The sequence below is a fragment of the Siphateles boraxobius genome, unplaced genomic scaffold (genome assembly GCF_051911475.1).
Source record: "Siphateles boraxobius isolate OS27281-9 unplaced genomic scaffold, OSU_SipBor_1 41, whole genome shotgun sequence".
Taxonomy (NCBI): Eukaryota; Metazoa; Chordata; class Actinopteri; order Cypriniformes; family Leuciscidae; genus Siphateles; species Siphateles boraxobius.
Genome location: NW_027509042.1, coordinates 197,501 through 215,000, shown reverse-complemented (window position 1 = coordinate 215,000; position 17,500 = coordinate 197,501). Strand labels below are relative to the sequence as shown.

Here is a 17,500-nt window from a genome sequence, read left to right as displayed (position 1 = left end):
GAGCAGCTCAGAGTTGTTCTTGATGGCCATGTCGGCCCAGGAGAAGGCGGAGTCTTGAGCCTCGGGCCGCAGGAACAGCAGATAGAAGCGCCACACGTCCGACGGGATCCCCGTGTCCTGCGCCATGTCCCCGAACACACCCACTCCTCGACTCTTGGAGAACTTCGTGTCCTCGTAGTTCAAGTATTCTGGACACATCAAAACATTCATGAATGATATCAGCCAATCAAGTCAGTACGTTTTTTTTCAATGCGTTCATTCAGTGATGACTCATCAAATTCATCAAAAGTGACAGTAAAGACATTTATAATGTTATTTAAAAAATAAATGCTGTTCTATTAAACTTTGTTCATCAAAAAATCATGAAAAATAAACAATTCCACGTTTTCCGCAAAAATATGAACCTATTTTCAACACTGATAATAATCATAAATGTTTCTTGAGCATCAAATCATCATATTATAGTGATTTCTGAAGGATCATGTGACACTGAAGACTGGAGTAATGATGCTGAAAATCACAGGAATAAATTACACTTTACTATATATTCACATAGAAAACAGATGATTTATACTTTAATAATATTTCAAAATTTTTACAGTAATAAATGCAGCTTTGGTGACTCAAAAAATTCTAACTTTTCAATGATAGTGTATTTAAAATGGTCATGGAATATGCTCATTTGATTATATTAGATTGCAATCGTTTTATGTTATTTAAAATAGCATCTCACCGGTGGCAATGAGATTATTGACCAGTGTGTAGTTGTCTTGAGCTCCAAGAAGTGAACAAGGGAACACGACACTGTGGAAGGGAACGTTGTCCTTCGCCATGAAGTTGTACAGCTCCACCTACAGGACACACACGGCAATCACACACTGAAACTAACGGTCAATCAGTGGGAGAACTCAGAGTATTCATTAAATTGACAAGATGTAAACAGAACTCATTAAATAACACAAATGCACCAGCTTTTATTTCCTAAGTTGCTGATTTGAGTGCAGCTACACGTTTTAAAGTCACCATGAAATCAATTCTTATTTTTTTTATGGAATATTGCAGTGTCTTTTTCTAAATGATTTATCGGTGCACATCCTCATTATTGTGTTAATAATCTTGAATCAGAATAAGTTCCTCTCCGTCTTCATCTCTTCTATTCTCTGCCGACGAGGATAAGAACAAAAAATTATAATTTTGATTCAGAATAATTTGCTGACCAATCTGAGACGCTTCATTCTGATTCACAAGAAAGATTCACTCACGCATCGAGCATCATTATGACTCACAATCATCTTTTACTCGACACAAATTAGAGTTCAGCACGACGATAAAAATGCATATTCATCATTATAGTCAATTTTCATAACTTTTAAGATTTTATTTATTTATATATTCCAGGCCTGCAAAAGAAAAACAGTTTAAAGTCACCATGAAATCTAAATTATGGAATATTGCCGTGTTTATTCTAAACAATTTATCAGTGCACATCATCATTATTGTGTTAATAATATTGAATCAGAGTAAGTTCCTCTTGCAGCATCTCTTCTCTGATGATGTGGGCGGGGCTATAACCTGTCACTCACATGAGATCAGCCAATAGCAAACCACCATCCAATCAATTCCTCACAGACACAATCAAGCCCCGCCCACATTTGTTCTTGTTCCAGAAGCGCTTCACTCGCATATACGACACTATAGGTTGTAATTAATTTGTTAATTTCATTAGTCAAATTTCACATTCATAAGTGTAAGTTTTCTAACAAAAAGCCCCTTTTCTCAGTAGTCCTTAAATAATTTTAAATGACTTTTCTACTATTCAATCTAGTACTAATTGAAGAAAAGCTATTATATGGCTACCTGTGCATTTTAGAATTGAGTTTAAAAAATGTTCTCTCTTCTTTTAAAGCCTTAAATAAAACATCAGATCGACACAGTCTTTCACTGGTTTTAAATCTTCTCTTAAAACCTACCTTTTTTCTTTAGCTTTTAATTCATTGTGAGTTTGTCTTGAATGTGAGGCTGTTGTTGTCTTTTTATCTTGTTCAACACTTTGGTCAGCCATGTTTGCTGTTTTTAAATGTGCTATATAAATTAATACAAACTTGAAACTTGAACTATTAAAGGTACAATATGCAGGATTTTTCACCACCAGGGGTCGCTAACCTCTTACAATAACAAAGGTGTATACTGATGACGTATATTCCACATTAAGCATAAGTATGGATCTTGTCGTCAAGCTGATGGATCTTTTATGGATGAGTGAATACATTAATGTTTTAACATGACTGTGGTGTGAAGCAGTGCGCGATTGCTAGCGTATACCAGCGCCACACGCAACGCGAGACCCGCGGATATAAAGGAATAAGGACATTTCATTCTACCGAACTACACGCAAGTGCTGAATTAATACTCACACAGGTCAGTTTATTAGATGAATCCAACTTGAGGTGTTTCACTCGCTCTAACAGTTACACTATCACACTAAACGGCATTTGAGTGTGTTGAATGCTGTTAGTTGGGTTGTTTGTTGTCAGTACGTTAAGCTAGATCAACATTAGAATAACATACAGATCATATTCTAACATTTCATCAAGTTGAACTAAATAACATTGATTAACATTGATAACATTTGTTTTATGCACTGTCTAATAAAGTACATGCAACACTCGCGTCTCTGTCAAGTCGAAGTTAGTCGCGGACGTGGAGCTCTCGGCATCTCGAAAGATGTTGATCTTCGTTTTAGTCCTCTTTTTGTCTCAAAGTCTGCTTGCCATGGTCCAAAATGTTTGAACAAAACAACAACAGCGTTAGCGTCCTGCTAGGCATAACGGGCCAGTTGTCCACGTCTGTCGCCATGGTTACTATGGCAGTACGAGGTCAAACCTGGCGGAATCGAGGGTAACGCGGATATGACGTCATTGACTGGCGACTCCTCACCCCTGCTCACACGCCCTGTTTCCTTGGTTAAAATCGCTATTTTCACACGATTTACAAATTGTTTGAAATTTGGGATATTGTAAGTAATCAACTAAACAAAATATATAACATTGGCCTAGTAGTTTTTGGATATTTTACTGCAAAAATCCTACATATTGTACCTTTAAGACTGTTCATTTGTGTACAATATTCAAAATCTTTAAATGATACAAAGGTCTTGTATTTTTGTGAATGTAAAAAAAAAAAAAATGTGTTAATGCGTTTTCTTTGCTCCCCTGGCTCCAAGGTGTATGTTGTATTGTATTGTTGTTTAAAGCATAAAAAGAATAATAATATAATATAATATATATATGCACTATAGGGAAGAAAAGACAAGCGCAACTTGTCAAAAATCTCCAAAAACAACAACAAAACAAAATATGTAAAATCATCCAAGACTTTGCATCAAGTTCAGGAGGTGAAATATCAAACTTGATCCGCACCTGCTGAGGGTTCTTCCACCATTTCTCCCATTGGTCGGTGTAGTTTGCCGTGATGGACAAGTAGCCAATAGGAGCGTCGAACCACACGTAGAACACCTTCATGGACACACAGACACATTAGTTCATTGTGCATTTGGATTAACGCACATTAGTGAAATAACTAGTGATGTCGATTAATCGATTAAAAAGATTAACTAGATTTCATTGCTAAAATGAAAATTAGCCCATGATTTACTCACCCTGAAGTGACATTCTTCTCTCAGACGAATACAATCAGAGTTACATTAAAAAATGTCCTGGCTCTTCCAAGCTTTATAATGGCAGTGAACGTCTGTTTCTGTTCATCATAAAAGTGCATCTATCCATCATAAAAGTGCATCTATCCTTCATAAAAGTGCATCTATCCATCATAAAAGTGCATCTGTCCATCATAAAAGTGCATCTGTCCATCATAAAAGTGCATCTGTCCATCATAAAAGTGCATCTGTCCATCATAAAAGTGCATCTATCCATCATCGTGCATCTGTCCATCATAAAAGTGCATCTGTCCATCATAAAAGTGCATCTATCCTTCATAAAAGTGCATCTCTCTATCATAAAAGTGCATCTATCGATCATAAAAGTGCATCTCTCTATCATAAAAGTGCATCTATCGATCATAAAAGTGAATCTCTCTATCATAAAAGTGCATCTATCCTTCATAAAAGTGCATCTGTCCATCATAAAAGTGCATCTATCCTTCATAAAAGTGCATCTGTCCATCATAAAAGTGCATCTATCCATCATAAAAGTGCATCTGTACATCATAAAAGTGCATCTCTCTATCATAAAAGTGCATCTATCCATCATAAAAGTGCATCTGTCCATCATAAAAGTGCATCTGTCCATCATAAAAGTGCATCTCTCTATCATAAAAGTGCATCTATCCATCATAAAAGTGCATCTGTCCATCATAAAAGTGCATCTGTCCATCATAAAAGTGCATCTCTCTATCATAAAAGTGAATCTCTCTATCATAAAAGTGCATCTGTCCATCATAAAAGTGCATCTATCCTTCATAAAAGTGCATCTGTCCATCATAAAAGTGCATCTATCCTTCATAAAAGTGCATCTGTCCTTCATAAAAGTGCATCTATCCTTCATAAAAGTGCATCTGTCCATCATAAAAGTGCATCTATCCATCATAAAAGTGCATCTGTCCATCATAAAAGTGCATCTGTCCTTCATAAAAGTGCATCTATCCTTCATAAAAGTGCATCTGTCCATCATAAAAGTGCATCTATCGATCATAAAAGTGCATCTGTCCATCATAAAAGTGCATCTGTCCATCATAAAAGTGCATCTGTCCATCATAAAAGTGCATCTGTCCATCATAAAAGTGCATCTGTCCATCATAAAAGTGCATCTGTCCTTCATAAAAGTGCATCTATCCTTCATAAAAGTGCATCTGTCCATCATAAAAGTGCATCTATCGATCATAAAAGTGCATCTGTCCATCATAAAAGTGCATCTGTCCATCATAAAAGTGCATCTGTCCATCATAAAAGTGCATCTGTCCATCATAAAAGTGCATCTATCCTTCATAAAAGTGCATCTGTCCATCATAAAAGTGCATCTATCCTTCATAAAAGTGCATAAATTTATGGACTTCAAAACAGAAACGGCCATTGACTCCCATTATAAAGCTTGGAAGACTCAGGACATTTTTTAATATAACTCTGATTGTGTTCGTCTGAAAGAAGAATGTCATATACATCTAGCATGGCTTCAGGGTGAATAAATCATGGGCTAATTTTCATTTTTGGGTGAACTATTGGTTTAACGCAATACGTTGACAGCACTAGAAATAACATCTCAGGATTGTGTGTTCCTACTTTCTCTCTGAAGTCCTCGTGAGGCACGGGCGTCCCCCAGCGCAGGTCACGTGTGATACACCGGGGCTTCAGGCCGTCCCGGAGCCACGAGCGCGTGATGTGCCGAGCGTTCGCCGTCCAATCGCCCGAGCCGATCGACTTCTCCAGCCACTGCTCCAGCTCGCCCTCCAGCTATCTCACACACACACACACACACACACACACACCAATCTGGATACTGAAGGATAATGAAGGTTTTTGAGGAAAACATTCCAGGATTTTCTCCATATAGTGACCTCAATGGAGTCCAACGGGTCGAAGGTCCTTCAACCTGATCACATACTGTGTGTCGCATCACAGCTCGTGTAAGACCAGCATTACTGGTTAAAAGTATATAAATGTGTATTTTGTTATAAATGTGCGCTGGTTTGTCTAGATCAGACTCTTATTCCTCGGCTGGATCGTGTCGAGACTTTGAAGACTTTGATCCAGTTCGTGTGTGTATGTGTGTGTGTGTGTTAACAGAGCTCTGTTTGTCTCAGGCTACGTCTACATTAATCCGGATACACTTGAAATCGACATATTCGTTTAAAAACGCTCTCCATCCAAACTAGCGTTTTCAGGCGTTACAGTGTGAATGAGAAACTTTTGGAAAACGCCTGGAAACGCTAAATTCTCCTTTACTGCGCATGCGTAAACCCTCACTGAGATGAGACAGACGGGAAAATAAATAATAAAGTTATCGCGCAATTCAATAATTTTATTTAGCACATATCTCAGCATTCACTGATGAACCTGTCTCTCACACACCATCATATGTTTGGTCTGAAACTCGACTGTCTCTTGTTTAGCAAATGCGAGTGAATTTTCTGTCATCTTTGCAGGACTGTGAAATGAAGCGTTTAACATATTTTAGCAACTGTGTGAAAGTGAAAAGCACATAACAGGCACAATACCAGAATAAACATGAATATCTATTAGTGCAATATGAGTCACATGACTAAACTTACATCATCGTTTTAAAAATCCTCAGTTTTGACAGTCCACACATCAACACGAAAACAGCGCTTTCAAATTTATTTATCAAGATTTCTGAAAACGCCGGTTACGTGTTGCCGTGACAACTGGGAGAAACGGGGTTTTAGGTTCTCAAACGTCACATTATGCGCCAGAAAATGCTTAACGTCATGTGAGCACCCAGTTTGGCATAGTTCTGATGGCGTTTGTTGTGTGCACGATGTTATTATTGAAAACGGAGGGGGGGAAATATTCGTTTCTCCAAATACCCAGCTAAGAGTACATGTGGCATTCGTGTGGACAAGACCTCACTGAAGAGAGGATAACGGGATCAACAACACATTTCACATCGGTTTCACCTTCGGCAGGTCCAGGAACAGGTGTTTAGAGGAGCGGATCACCGGCGTTTCCTTGCACACTTTACACTGCGGATTCTGCAGGAGACAATATGAGAAACAGCACATAAACACACTTTACAATAAGGTTCACTAGTTAACATTAGTAAATGTATTCACTTACATGAACTAACAATGAGCAATTCATGTGTTACAGTATTTATTAATCTTTAGCCCTATTCGCACGGGATCAGTACTATCTGGGGACATCGTGTGAATTAGAAATTCACCGAAGCTACAGAACAGAGATGCAAATTAATCTCTGCAATTCATAGAATGAAAACTGCAAATCCAGCTTGTTTCTGTGTCGATATGCTGAATTTCGGGGTGAAATCAGACCCTATATATATATTATTATATATATATACCCTATATATTGCTTTGACAACTCATCAATTAAATATTTACCATCATATATTCTACATAATTGGATGTTTTTAAATAAACACTGGCAAAAACTATACAAGTTTTAGGGCTGGACGATATGATCATTTTATATATATATATATTTATTTCGATTCATCAAAGAAAATCCTGAAAAATAAAATGCATCAGTTTCCACAAAGAAATGATGAACTGTTTTCAACATTGATAATAATTATAAATGTTTCTTGAGCATCAAATCAACATATTATACTGATTTCTGAAGGATCATGTGACACTGAAGACTGGAGTAATGATGCTGAAAATTCAGCTTTGATCACAGGAATAAATTAAACTTGACTATAGCGCAACTGGAAGGAAACAGAACTAGAGGTATTTCGGATTGCATGGAAGGAGAGCTCGATTGCTTACAGAGAGGCTTTAAAAGCTGCTAGATCTGCTTATTTTTCAACCCTATTAGAAGAAAATAAACATAATCCAAGGTATTTATTTGAAAAAGTGGCTAAACTAACGAAAAAGAAAGCTTCAAGCCCAGAAGTTTCCAAGAAACACAGCAGTAATGACTTTATGAACTTCTTCACTTATAAGATCGATAATATCAGGGACAAAATTATAACTATGCAACCGTCTACTACAGTATCGCATCAGGGAGTGCATTATAGTCTCCCTGAGGTAAAATTTGATTCATTAATTGCCATAGGAGAGGAAGAATTTTGCAAACTCGTTAATTCATCTAAATCGACAACATGTATGTTAGACCCTATACCGACTAAACTATTGAAAGAGATGCTTCCAGAGGTCATAGATCCTCTTCTTAACGTCATTAATTCGTCTTTGTCTCTAGGATACGTACCAAAAACCTTTAAGCTGGCTATGATAAAACCGCTTGTTAAAAAAACGCAACTTGATCCTACGGAATTAGTCAATTACTGGCCGATCTCAAATCTACCTTTTCTGTCAAAGATATAAGAAAAGGCAGTATCCTCACAACTGTGTTCCTTTCTTGAAGGAAATGATATCTGCGAGGATTTCCAGTCAGGATTTAGACCGCACCATAGCACTGAGACAGCTCTCATTAGAGTCACAAATGATTTGCTCTTATCATCCGATCGTGGTTGTATCTCTCTATTAGTGTTACTTGATCTTAGTGCTGCATTTGACACCATTGACCACAACATTCTATTAAATAGATTAGAAAACTATGTTGGCATTAGTGGAATTGCACTAGCATGGTTTAAATCATATTTATCTGACCGTTATCAGTTTGTAGCAGTAAATGAAGAGATGTCTTATCGATCACAAGTTCAGTATGGCGTACCACAAGGCTCAGTACTAGGACCGCTGCTGTTCACTCTGTACATGCTACCGTTAGGAGATATCATTAGGAAACATGGAATTAGCTTTCACTGTTATGCTGATGATACTCAGCTCTATATTTCCTCAAAACCTAATGAAACTTACCAATTCACAAAATTATCGGAATGCATAGCTGATATAAAAAATTGGATGTCTAGTTATTTCCTACTACTAAATTCTGAAAAAACAGAGATTCTAATTATTGGACAAAAAAACTTCCTCACGTAATGACCTAGAATACCGTCTAACACTTGATGGCTGCTCTGTCAAGTCTTCGCCGTCAGTTAGGAACCTGGGTTTGCTCTTTGATACCAATCTCTCATTTGAAAGTCACGTGTCTAGTGTCTGTAAAAGCGCATTTTTCCATCTTAAAAATATATCTAAATTACGTCATATGCTCTCATTGACAAATGCGGAACAACTAGTTCATGCGTTCATGACATCAAGGCTAGATTATTGTAATGCTCTACTGGGTGGTTGCCCTGCACGCTTAATAAACAAACTACAGCTAGTTCAAAACGCAGCCGCTAGAGTTCTTACCAGAACCAGGAAGTACGACCATAATATTAGCCCGGTTCTGTCAACACTGCATTGGCTCCCTATTAAACATCGTATAAATTTTAAAATATTGCTGATTACTTACAAAGCACTAAATGGTTTAGCTCCCCAGTACTTGAGCGAGCTCTTAATGCATTATAGTCCTTCACGTCTATTGCAATCTCAAAGTTCTGTCCAGTTGATAATACCTAGAATATCTAATGCCTGGTTCAGATTACACGATTTTTTTTGTCTTTTACGATAGTCATTGTGTCAGATTACGCGATTTTGACTCCTAAAATTTTGTCGTGGACAAGAAACATGTCAGACTACACGTTGCTTCCTGAACAGTCATCGAGTGCCGTCTTTAACGAAGCGCGTGATGTCATTGAGAAGGCGAAACTATAGCGAGTGACTTCCTGGACACGAACGTAAACAAACAATGGATGTGGCGGTGAGTGTTGTATTGGCTGTCCTGTGTTCAGAAAACTTAAAAAAGAAAGAAAACCCGACAATGGACACGCTCCTGGATTGCTCGAAGAGGACAGTATTGGCTGTCAATCCTACAAAGAGAACTTGAGGTAAAATATTGTTTTCTTACAAACCTTTCCTCCATGTCATAACTCCAACTAGTAGCACCATCGTCTCTCTTTCGTTTCGCCATTTTTGAAAGTTGTGTACGGAAAAGCTTCTGTGCTCCTATTGGTCAACCTCATACATGTGACGGAACCCGTCGTGGACGACCGTTTAAAAAATTAAACATGCTAGTCTTTTTGTCGTGATGTCGTGAAGCATCGCAGACGCGACGTAGGTTGTCTCCCACTATGACACACTATACGAGATGATACGATCGAATCTTGCGTCCCGACGACCGTTGTCGTTTACGAATCCCCACGAGACCCTACGTCAAACGGATCGTGCCAAAATCGGGCTAAAATCGTGTAATCTGAACCAGGCATAAATTGACTGCTGGCGGTAGAACCTTTTCCTATTTAGCACCAAAACTTTGGAACAATCTTCCTAACATTGTCCCGGAAGCAGACACAGTCTGTCAGTTCAAAGCTAGACTAAAAACACATCTCTTTGACCTTGCATTCACATAACACTCTATAGACTTCTATAATTCAATATTAGGCTGCTTAGATTAGGTCAGCCGGAACTGGGAACACTTCCCTTAAATCCTGATGTACTCGTTACATCATAAGAGGAATGGCATCTACGCTAATTTTAGTGTCTTTGTTTATCCCGAGGTTTTCCCGCAGCCTGCCGGATCCAGGCCGTTTCCAGATCTGACGAAGGACTTTCGCCTGGACCCGATGACAATGCAGTGCTGAAGTGCCAACTAGCCTCTCCCTATGGAGGATCCCTATACCACTCTACAGATAAAGCGTTGTGGAGTTTTTTTGGTTTGCGTACCTACCCGAAGTGATAAGATAAAATAAAATTCTGCATCAAAATTTATAGACAAGACGAGTAGTTTGTTTAGTCATGGTTTGTAAGGAATTACAAACCTGCCCACATATATTCAAACGCACATAACTATAGAATCAATTCTTAATGCGCATGTGAACGCCATCAGCGTCTATCACTGGTTCACGTTTAAAGTCTGTTTAGAGAGAACGGTGTCGTCTTAGCGGCCCCTAATTTAATAACAAATGATCATTTAGACGGAAGTGAATCAATCAAAACTAACTTCAGCTGGAAAAAACATTTTTTTTAAACACCACTATAAAACTAAACCAATCTCTGTTACCTTAAATTATACGTTTATCTCTGTAAAGCTGCTTTGAAACAATCTACATTGTTAAAAGCGCTATATAAATGAGGATGACTTGACTTGACTATATATTCACATAGAAAACAGTTCTTTAAAATTCGAATAATATTTCACAATTTTTACTGTATTTTTGATCAAATAAATGCAGCCTTGGAGACTCTTTTTGTCAGATATAGTAGGAGGTTATATATAAAAATATTCCATATATTTCTTAATGTATTTGGAAGTGAAGTTCAAGAACCGTACCCTGAGCTCCACAGCATTGATGAGGCGGCCACATTTGTCACACTGGTCCCCGCGGGCTTCTGGGTAATGGCAGTGAGGACACACGCCCTCCACGAAGCGATCGGCCAGGAACCGCTCACAGCTTTCACAGCGAAGCTGCTCCACCGTGTCCTCCAGCAGAAAACCCCTCTCGTGCAAACGCCAGAAAATATCCTGAGCGATTCTGAGGAAAGAGTGATTTACAGGGAAAATTACGGTGGCCGAGAAGTGCAAAACAAACCACAGTTCCGAAAACAAAACAACAAATTTATAAACGCAATGGAAAAAAGAAAAAAAAAAAGTTGTTAAAAATAAATAAATATACATAATAAAACTTTTTAGTGTTTATGTTCGCGTTTAAAGTCCCCCTGTGGTGAAAATCCAGCTTTTAATGTTGTTTATATGTCTATGTGGTGTTTTTAATATGCTTTAAGACAAAACATGTGTAAGTTCATAAGTCGACAGCATTGCTGAGTATTTTCCCCTTAAAACTGCAGTGAACCAAAGACAGTCTCAAAAACACGATTTGAAATCGCTGGTGTTCCTGACGTCACAAACTACCTTGTAACCAATCAGATCAACGTGTGATCGTCAACCAGTGGATCTCTGAGTGAGTGAGTGAGTGAGTGGAGGCGGGGCTCATTTACATATTCATATAACCGCATATACTAAATGAGGCAAGGGTGTCTGTCGAGTTACATTCAGGATATTTTAAGGCATGAAGACATTTTTTTCAAGGATTTTGGTGATCAAAGATGAGTTTTAAGGGATACAAATATTGACTACAGGGGGACTTTAAAACGAAACGAACGGTTCTCACTCAGTTTGGCGTTCAGTGGTCGTGCGGCCGAAGAAGTCGAAGTCGATCTGGAACCACTGGTAGATGGAAGCGTGGATGGAGTGGTATTTGTCGCAGATCTCCTGCGGTGTCAGGCCCTCCTCGCGAGCCTTGTTCTCCGTGGCCGTCCCGTACTCATCCGTACCGCAGACGAACAGCAGACTCCAGCCGCGCAAACGCCCATATCTGCAGAAACACACAGCATCATATCACACGCAGAATAAAGGGCCGGGGACCGGTTGAGTTAGTTAGTTAGTTAGTAGTGTGTTAAAACCCAGCGGCAACCTCCCCGTCTCTCTCTTGAATCCAACACTGTTAAAATGCCCAACTTTACAGCAGAGAAAAAATATGTTTACAGCCGGCTAGTTATTTTACTAAGTTTTATATATTCATATTTTTCTTACACAAAGCATGGTTTTGCTACGGAAGGCCTTTATTAACCCCCCGGAGCCATGTGGGGTTCGTTTATGATGGACAGATGCACTTTTATGATGGATATATGCACTTTTATGATGGACAGATGCACTTTTATGATGGATATATGCACTTTTATGATGATAGATGCACTTTTATGATGAATAGATGCACTTTTATGATGGATAGATGCACTTTTATGATGGACAGATGCACTTTTATGATGAATAGATGCACTTTTATGATGGATAGATGCACTTTTATGATGGACAGATGCACTTTTATGATGGACAGATGCACTTTTATGAAGAATAGATGCACTTTTATGATGGATAGATGCATTTTTATGATGGACAGATGCACTTTTATGATGGACAGATGCACTTTTATGATGGATAGATGCACTTTTATGATGGACAGATGAACTTTTATGATGGATAGATGCACTTTTATGATGGATATATGCACTTTTATGATGATAGATGCACTTTTATGATGAATAGATGCACTTTTATGATGGATAGATGCACTTTTATGATGGACAGATGCATTTTTATCAGGAATAGACTCACTTTTATTAAGGATAGATGCACTTTTATGATGGATAGATGCACTTTTATGATGGATAGATGCATTTTTATCAGGAATAGATGCACTTTTATGATGGATAGATGCACTTTTATGAAGGATAGATGCACTTTTATGAAGGATAGATGCACTTTTATGAAGGATAGATGCACTTTTATCAGGAATAGATGCACTTTTATGATGGATAGATGCACTTTTATGATGGATAGATGCACTTTTATGATGTAAAGATGCACTTTTATGAAGGATAGATGCACTTTTATGACGGACAGATGCACTTTTATGAAGAATAGATGCATTTTTATGATGGACAGATGCACTTTTATGATGGATAGATGCACTTTTATGATGGATACATGCATTTTTATGATGGACAGATGCACTTTTATGATGATAGATGCACTTTTATGATGGATACATGCATTTTTATGATGGACAGATGCACTTTTATGAAGGATAGATGCACTTTTATGACGGACAGATGCACTTTTATGAAGAATAGATGCACTTTTATGATGGACAGATGCACTTTTATGATGGAAAGATGCACTTTTATGATGGACAGATGCACTTTTATGAAGGATAGATGCACTTTTATGAAGGACAGATGCACTTTTATGATGGATAGATGCATTTTTATGATGGACAGATGCACTTGTATGATGGAAAGATGCACTTTTATGATGGACAGATGCACTTTTATGATGATAGATGCACTTTTATGATGGATAGATGCATTTTTATGATGGATAGATGCATTTTTATGATGGATAGATGCACTTTTATGATGGATAGATGCATTTTTATGATGGACAGATTCACTTTTATGATGGATAGATGCACTTTTATGATGGACAGATGCACTTTTATGATGATAGATGCACTTTTATGATGGATAGATGCATTTTTATGATGGATAGATGCATTTTTATGATGGATAGATGCACTTTTATGATGGACAGATGCATTTTTATGATGGACAGATGCACTTTTACGACGGATAGATGCACATTTATCAGGAATAGATGCACTTTTATGATGGATAGATGCACTTTTATGATGGATAGATGCACTTTTATGATGGATAGATGCATTTTTATCAGGAATAGATGCACTTTTATGATGGAAAGATGCACTTTTATGATGGATACATGCACTTTTATGATGGAAAGATGCACTTTTATGATGGACAGATGCACTTTTATGATGATAGATGCACTTTTATGACGGATACATGCACTTTTATGATGGATAGATGCATTTTTATGATGGATAGATGCATTTTTATGATGGATAGATGCACTTTTATGACGGATACATGCACTTTTATGATGGATAGATGCACTTTTATGATGATAGATGCACTTTTATGACGGATACATGCACTTTTATGATGGATAGATGCATTTTTATGATGGATAGATGCATTTTTATGATGGACAGATGCACTTTTATGATGATAGATGCACTTTTATGACGGATACATGCACTTTTATGATGGATAGATGCATTTTTATGATGGATAGATGCATTTTTATGATGGATAGATGCACTTTTATGATGGATAGATGCACTTTTATGATGGATAGATGCACTTTTATCAGGAATAGATGCACTTTTACGACGGATAGATGCACTTTTATGATGGATAGATGCATTTTTATCAGGAATAGATGCACTTTTATCAGAAATAGATGCACTTTTACGACGGATAGATGCACTTTTATGATGGATAGATGCACTTTTATCAGGAATAGATGCACTTTTATGATGGATAGATGCACTTTTATGATGGATAGATGCATTTTTATCAGGAATAGATGCACTTTTATCAGGAATAGATGCACTTTTATGATGTATAGATGCACTTTTATGATGGATAGATGCACTTTTATCAGGAATAGATGCACTTTTACGACGGATAGATGCACTTTTATGATGGATAGATGCATTTTTATCAGGAATAGATGCACTTTTATCAGAAATAGATGCACTTTTACGACGGATAGATGCACTTTTACGACGGATAGATGCACATTTATCAGGAATAGATGCACTTTTATGATGATAGATGCACTTTTATGATGGATAGATGCATTTTTATCAGGAATAGATGCACTTTTATGATGGATAGATGCACTTTTATCAGTAATAGATGCACTTTTATCAGGAATAGATGCACTTTTACGACGGATAGATGCACATTTATCAGGAATAGATGCACTTTTATGATGGAAAGATGCACTTTTACGACGGATAGATGCACATTTATCAGGAATAGATGCACTTTTATGATGGAAAGATGCACTTTTATGATGGACAGATGCACTTTTATGATGATAGATGCACATTTATGATGGATACATGCACTTTTATGATGGACAGATGCACTTTTATGGACTTCAAAACAGAAACATCCATTATAAAGCTTGAAAAAAACAGGACATTCTTTAATATAACTCTGATTGTATTCGTCTGAAAGAAGAATGACATACACCTAGGATGGCTTGAGGGTGAGTAAATCATGGGCTAATTTTCATTTTCGGGTGAACAATCCCTTAAAGCCTTAAAGTTCTGCATAATTAAGGGCGTGGCCATTTGAGTGACAGGTGGATTGCCGCCGATGTCACTACTAGCTGTTTGTCTGTTGGCTAATCCGCCTCTTTACCCATTTTCGTTTATCCGGGAGTGATGCGCGGCCAAAATGGCGACGAAAGGCTCCGCCCACTTTGGGCTTCAAAAATGCTCTTTAGAAACACTACGGGTGACGTCACGGACACTACGTCCATATTTTTTTTAAGTCTATAGTCGAAACTGGCAGAAGAGGCGTGACATTTCCCAAACACACTCAATGTTCTCTAGCAATCACAACACACTGCTCCAGCCGACCAATCAGAGCACAGTTTGCTTTTCAGAAGGAGGGGTTTCATAGAGACAGGAAGTAAACAGAGCGTAACTGACAGACTGGGAAGAGAGGAGCCGCAACAATGGAGAATATGAGGAAAATAATCAACATTCAAGCAGGAAAACCTGTTCTAGTTGAGCCTGAAACAACATCACGACTCCTGATGAATCCGTTACCTGGCGAACACGTCGGCGCTGAGCACACACCCGATGATGTTCCCCAGGTGAGGCACGTTGTTGACGTAAGGCAGAGCGCTCGTGAGCAGCACGTTTCTCTTTCCTTCCTGAGGGAGACTGAGAAACACACACCGTAAGATGGAGGACTGACTGATGTGTGTGTTTTATGTGCAGTAATTCTAATCGTACATCGGGTGTTTCCTCTCGATGACGGCAGAACGAGCTTTGAGTCCTTCAGCCCAGACCTGAGCCGCTCCTTCGATCTCTTCCACGCTCATCACACACTCGTCTGCAGCCTGAGGATACACACATCAGTTACACACTCTTACCGCGGTTACTCACTACACATTCAGATAAACGTCTGAATCTCATGAAAATAAAACAGCAATCTGATCATAAATAAAATAAGTCTGTCACATCAAAAATAAATATTTTGCATATAGAAAATTAAGCATATTTAAGGTTTATGATGACATTGTTTTGAATATAAATAAGCATTTCATTTTTATCTGTAATTCCCCCCAAAAATGTATAATTAAAACATTATAAATCTGTCGAGAGCATGTTATAATTAGCAGCAAAAAGGAATTAATAATTAAGAAATAATATTTTGCATGAATAAATTAAGCCTATTTTAGGGCCATTTGCATGAGAATTAAACTTTGATCAAAATACATTTATTTCTTTAGATTTTATGTGAATTGTGGACATGCTATTTTATGAGATTTAATACATTTGTATTATAATCTGTATTATAATACTTATAAACCTTAAACTAAGCAAAATTATGCTAAATATAATTTATAATTTTTTCCTTGAGAAATGAGATGTACGCATTTCCTAAAACGTAACTGAAATAAAGCTGAAATTAAAAATATATAGATATTAAATAAAAAACTTAAACAAAAATGATAAATGTTGTCTTGGATACTAAATACATAAGATAAATACAGCTATATAGAATTATAAAAATAAAAGCTAATTAAAAATTGTATTAGAAGTAAAGCTGAAAAAAAATTGATGAACTAAAAAACTATTATAAAACTAGAATTAACTGAATTAAAATGTTTAAGTTAAAATACTGTAATTAATAATATTTAAACCAAAATAAATCCAAATATTAACAAAGAAATACTAATAAACATGACAAAAGCACATAGCAAAATGACAAAGTAAAATTAAAACAGAAAATATACAAATAAAAGCTAATTCAAAATATTAATCAAAGTAAAGCTGAAATAAAAACTGAAATATATATATATATATATATAAAAATTCTAAAACAGATGCTAATGGAGTGCATTACGTCAGTGGTGGCGGGTGAGAGTGGAGCGGTGTGTTTCTGCAGGAACGTCTTCAGCGCTTCGTTTCCCTGCAGGATCCTGCGAGCGGCCGCCTGACACACAGAGAGAGAGTCGACACACTCGAACCAGCGGCGCACCTGCTCACCTGAGAGAGAGAGAGAGAGAGAGAGAGAGAGAGAGAGAGAGAGAAAAGAGAGAGAGCGAGGAGAGAGAGAGAGAGAGAGAGAGAGAGAGAGAGAGAGAGAGAGGAGAGAGAGAAAAGAGGAAGAGAGA

At 37.5% G+C, this 17,500-nt stretch overlaps 1 protein-coding gene across 4 annotated transcripts in view; it reads right to left on the bottom strand.

The window, feature by feature from the left end:
- Positions 1–17,500, bottom strand: part of LOC143706083 (methionine--tRNA ligase, cytoplasmic-like) — a 52,306-nt gene that overhangs the window by 10,805 nt on the left and 24,001 nt on the right. For all 4 annotated transcript variants that reach the window (XM_077197638.1, XM_077197639.1, XM_077197637.1 and 1 more), the window contains exons 6-15: positions 17,230–17,372; positions 16,113–16,219; positions 15,924–16,040; positions 11,823–12,026; positions 10,985–11,186; positions 6,649–6,723; positions 5,294–5,464; positions 3,420–3,515; positions 734–851; positions 1–188 (exon numbers count right to left, since the gene is read on the bottom strand). The exon at positions 1–188 is cut by the window's left edge and continues 26 nt beyond it. In XM_077197638.1, the coding sequence (XP_077053753.1) occupies positions 1–188; positions 734–851; positions 3,420–3,515; positions 5,294–5,464; positions 6,649–6,723; positions 10,985–11,186; positions 11,823–12,026; positions 15,924–16,040; positions 16,113–16,219; positions 17,230–17,372 (1,421 nt within the window). The remainder of the gene's footprint in view (positions 189–733; positions 852–3,419; positions 3,516–5,293; positions 5,465–6,648; positions 6,724–10,984; positions 11,187–11,822; positions 12,027–15,923; positions 16,041–16,112; positions 16,220–17,229; positions 17,373–17,500) is intronic.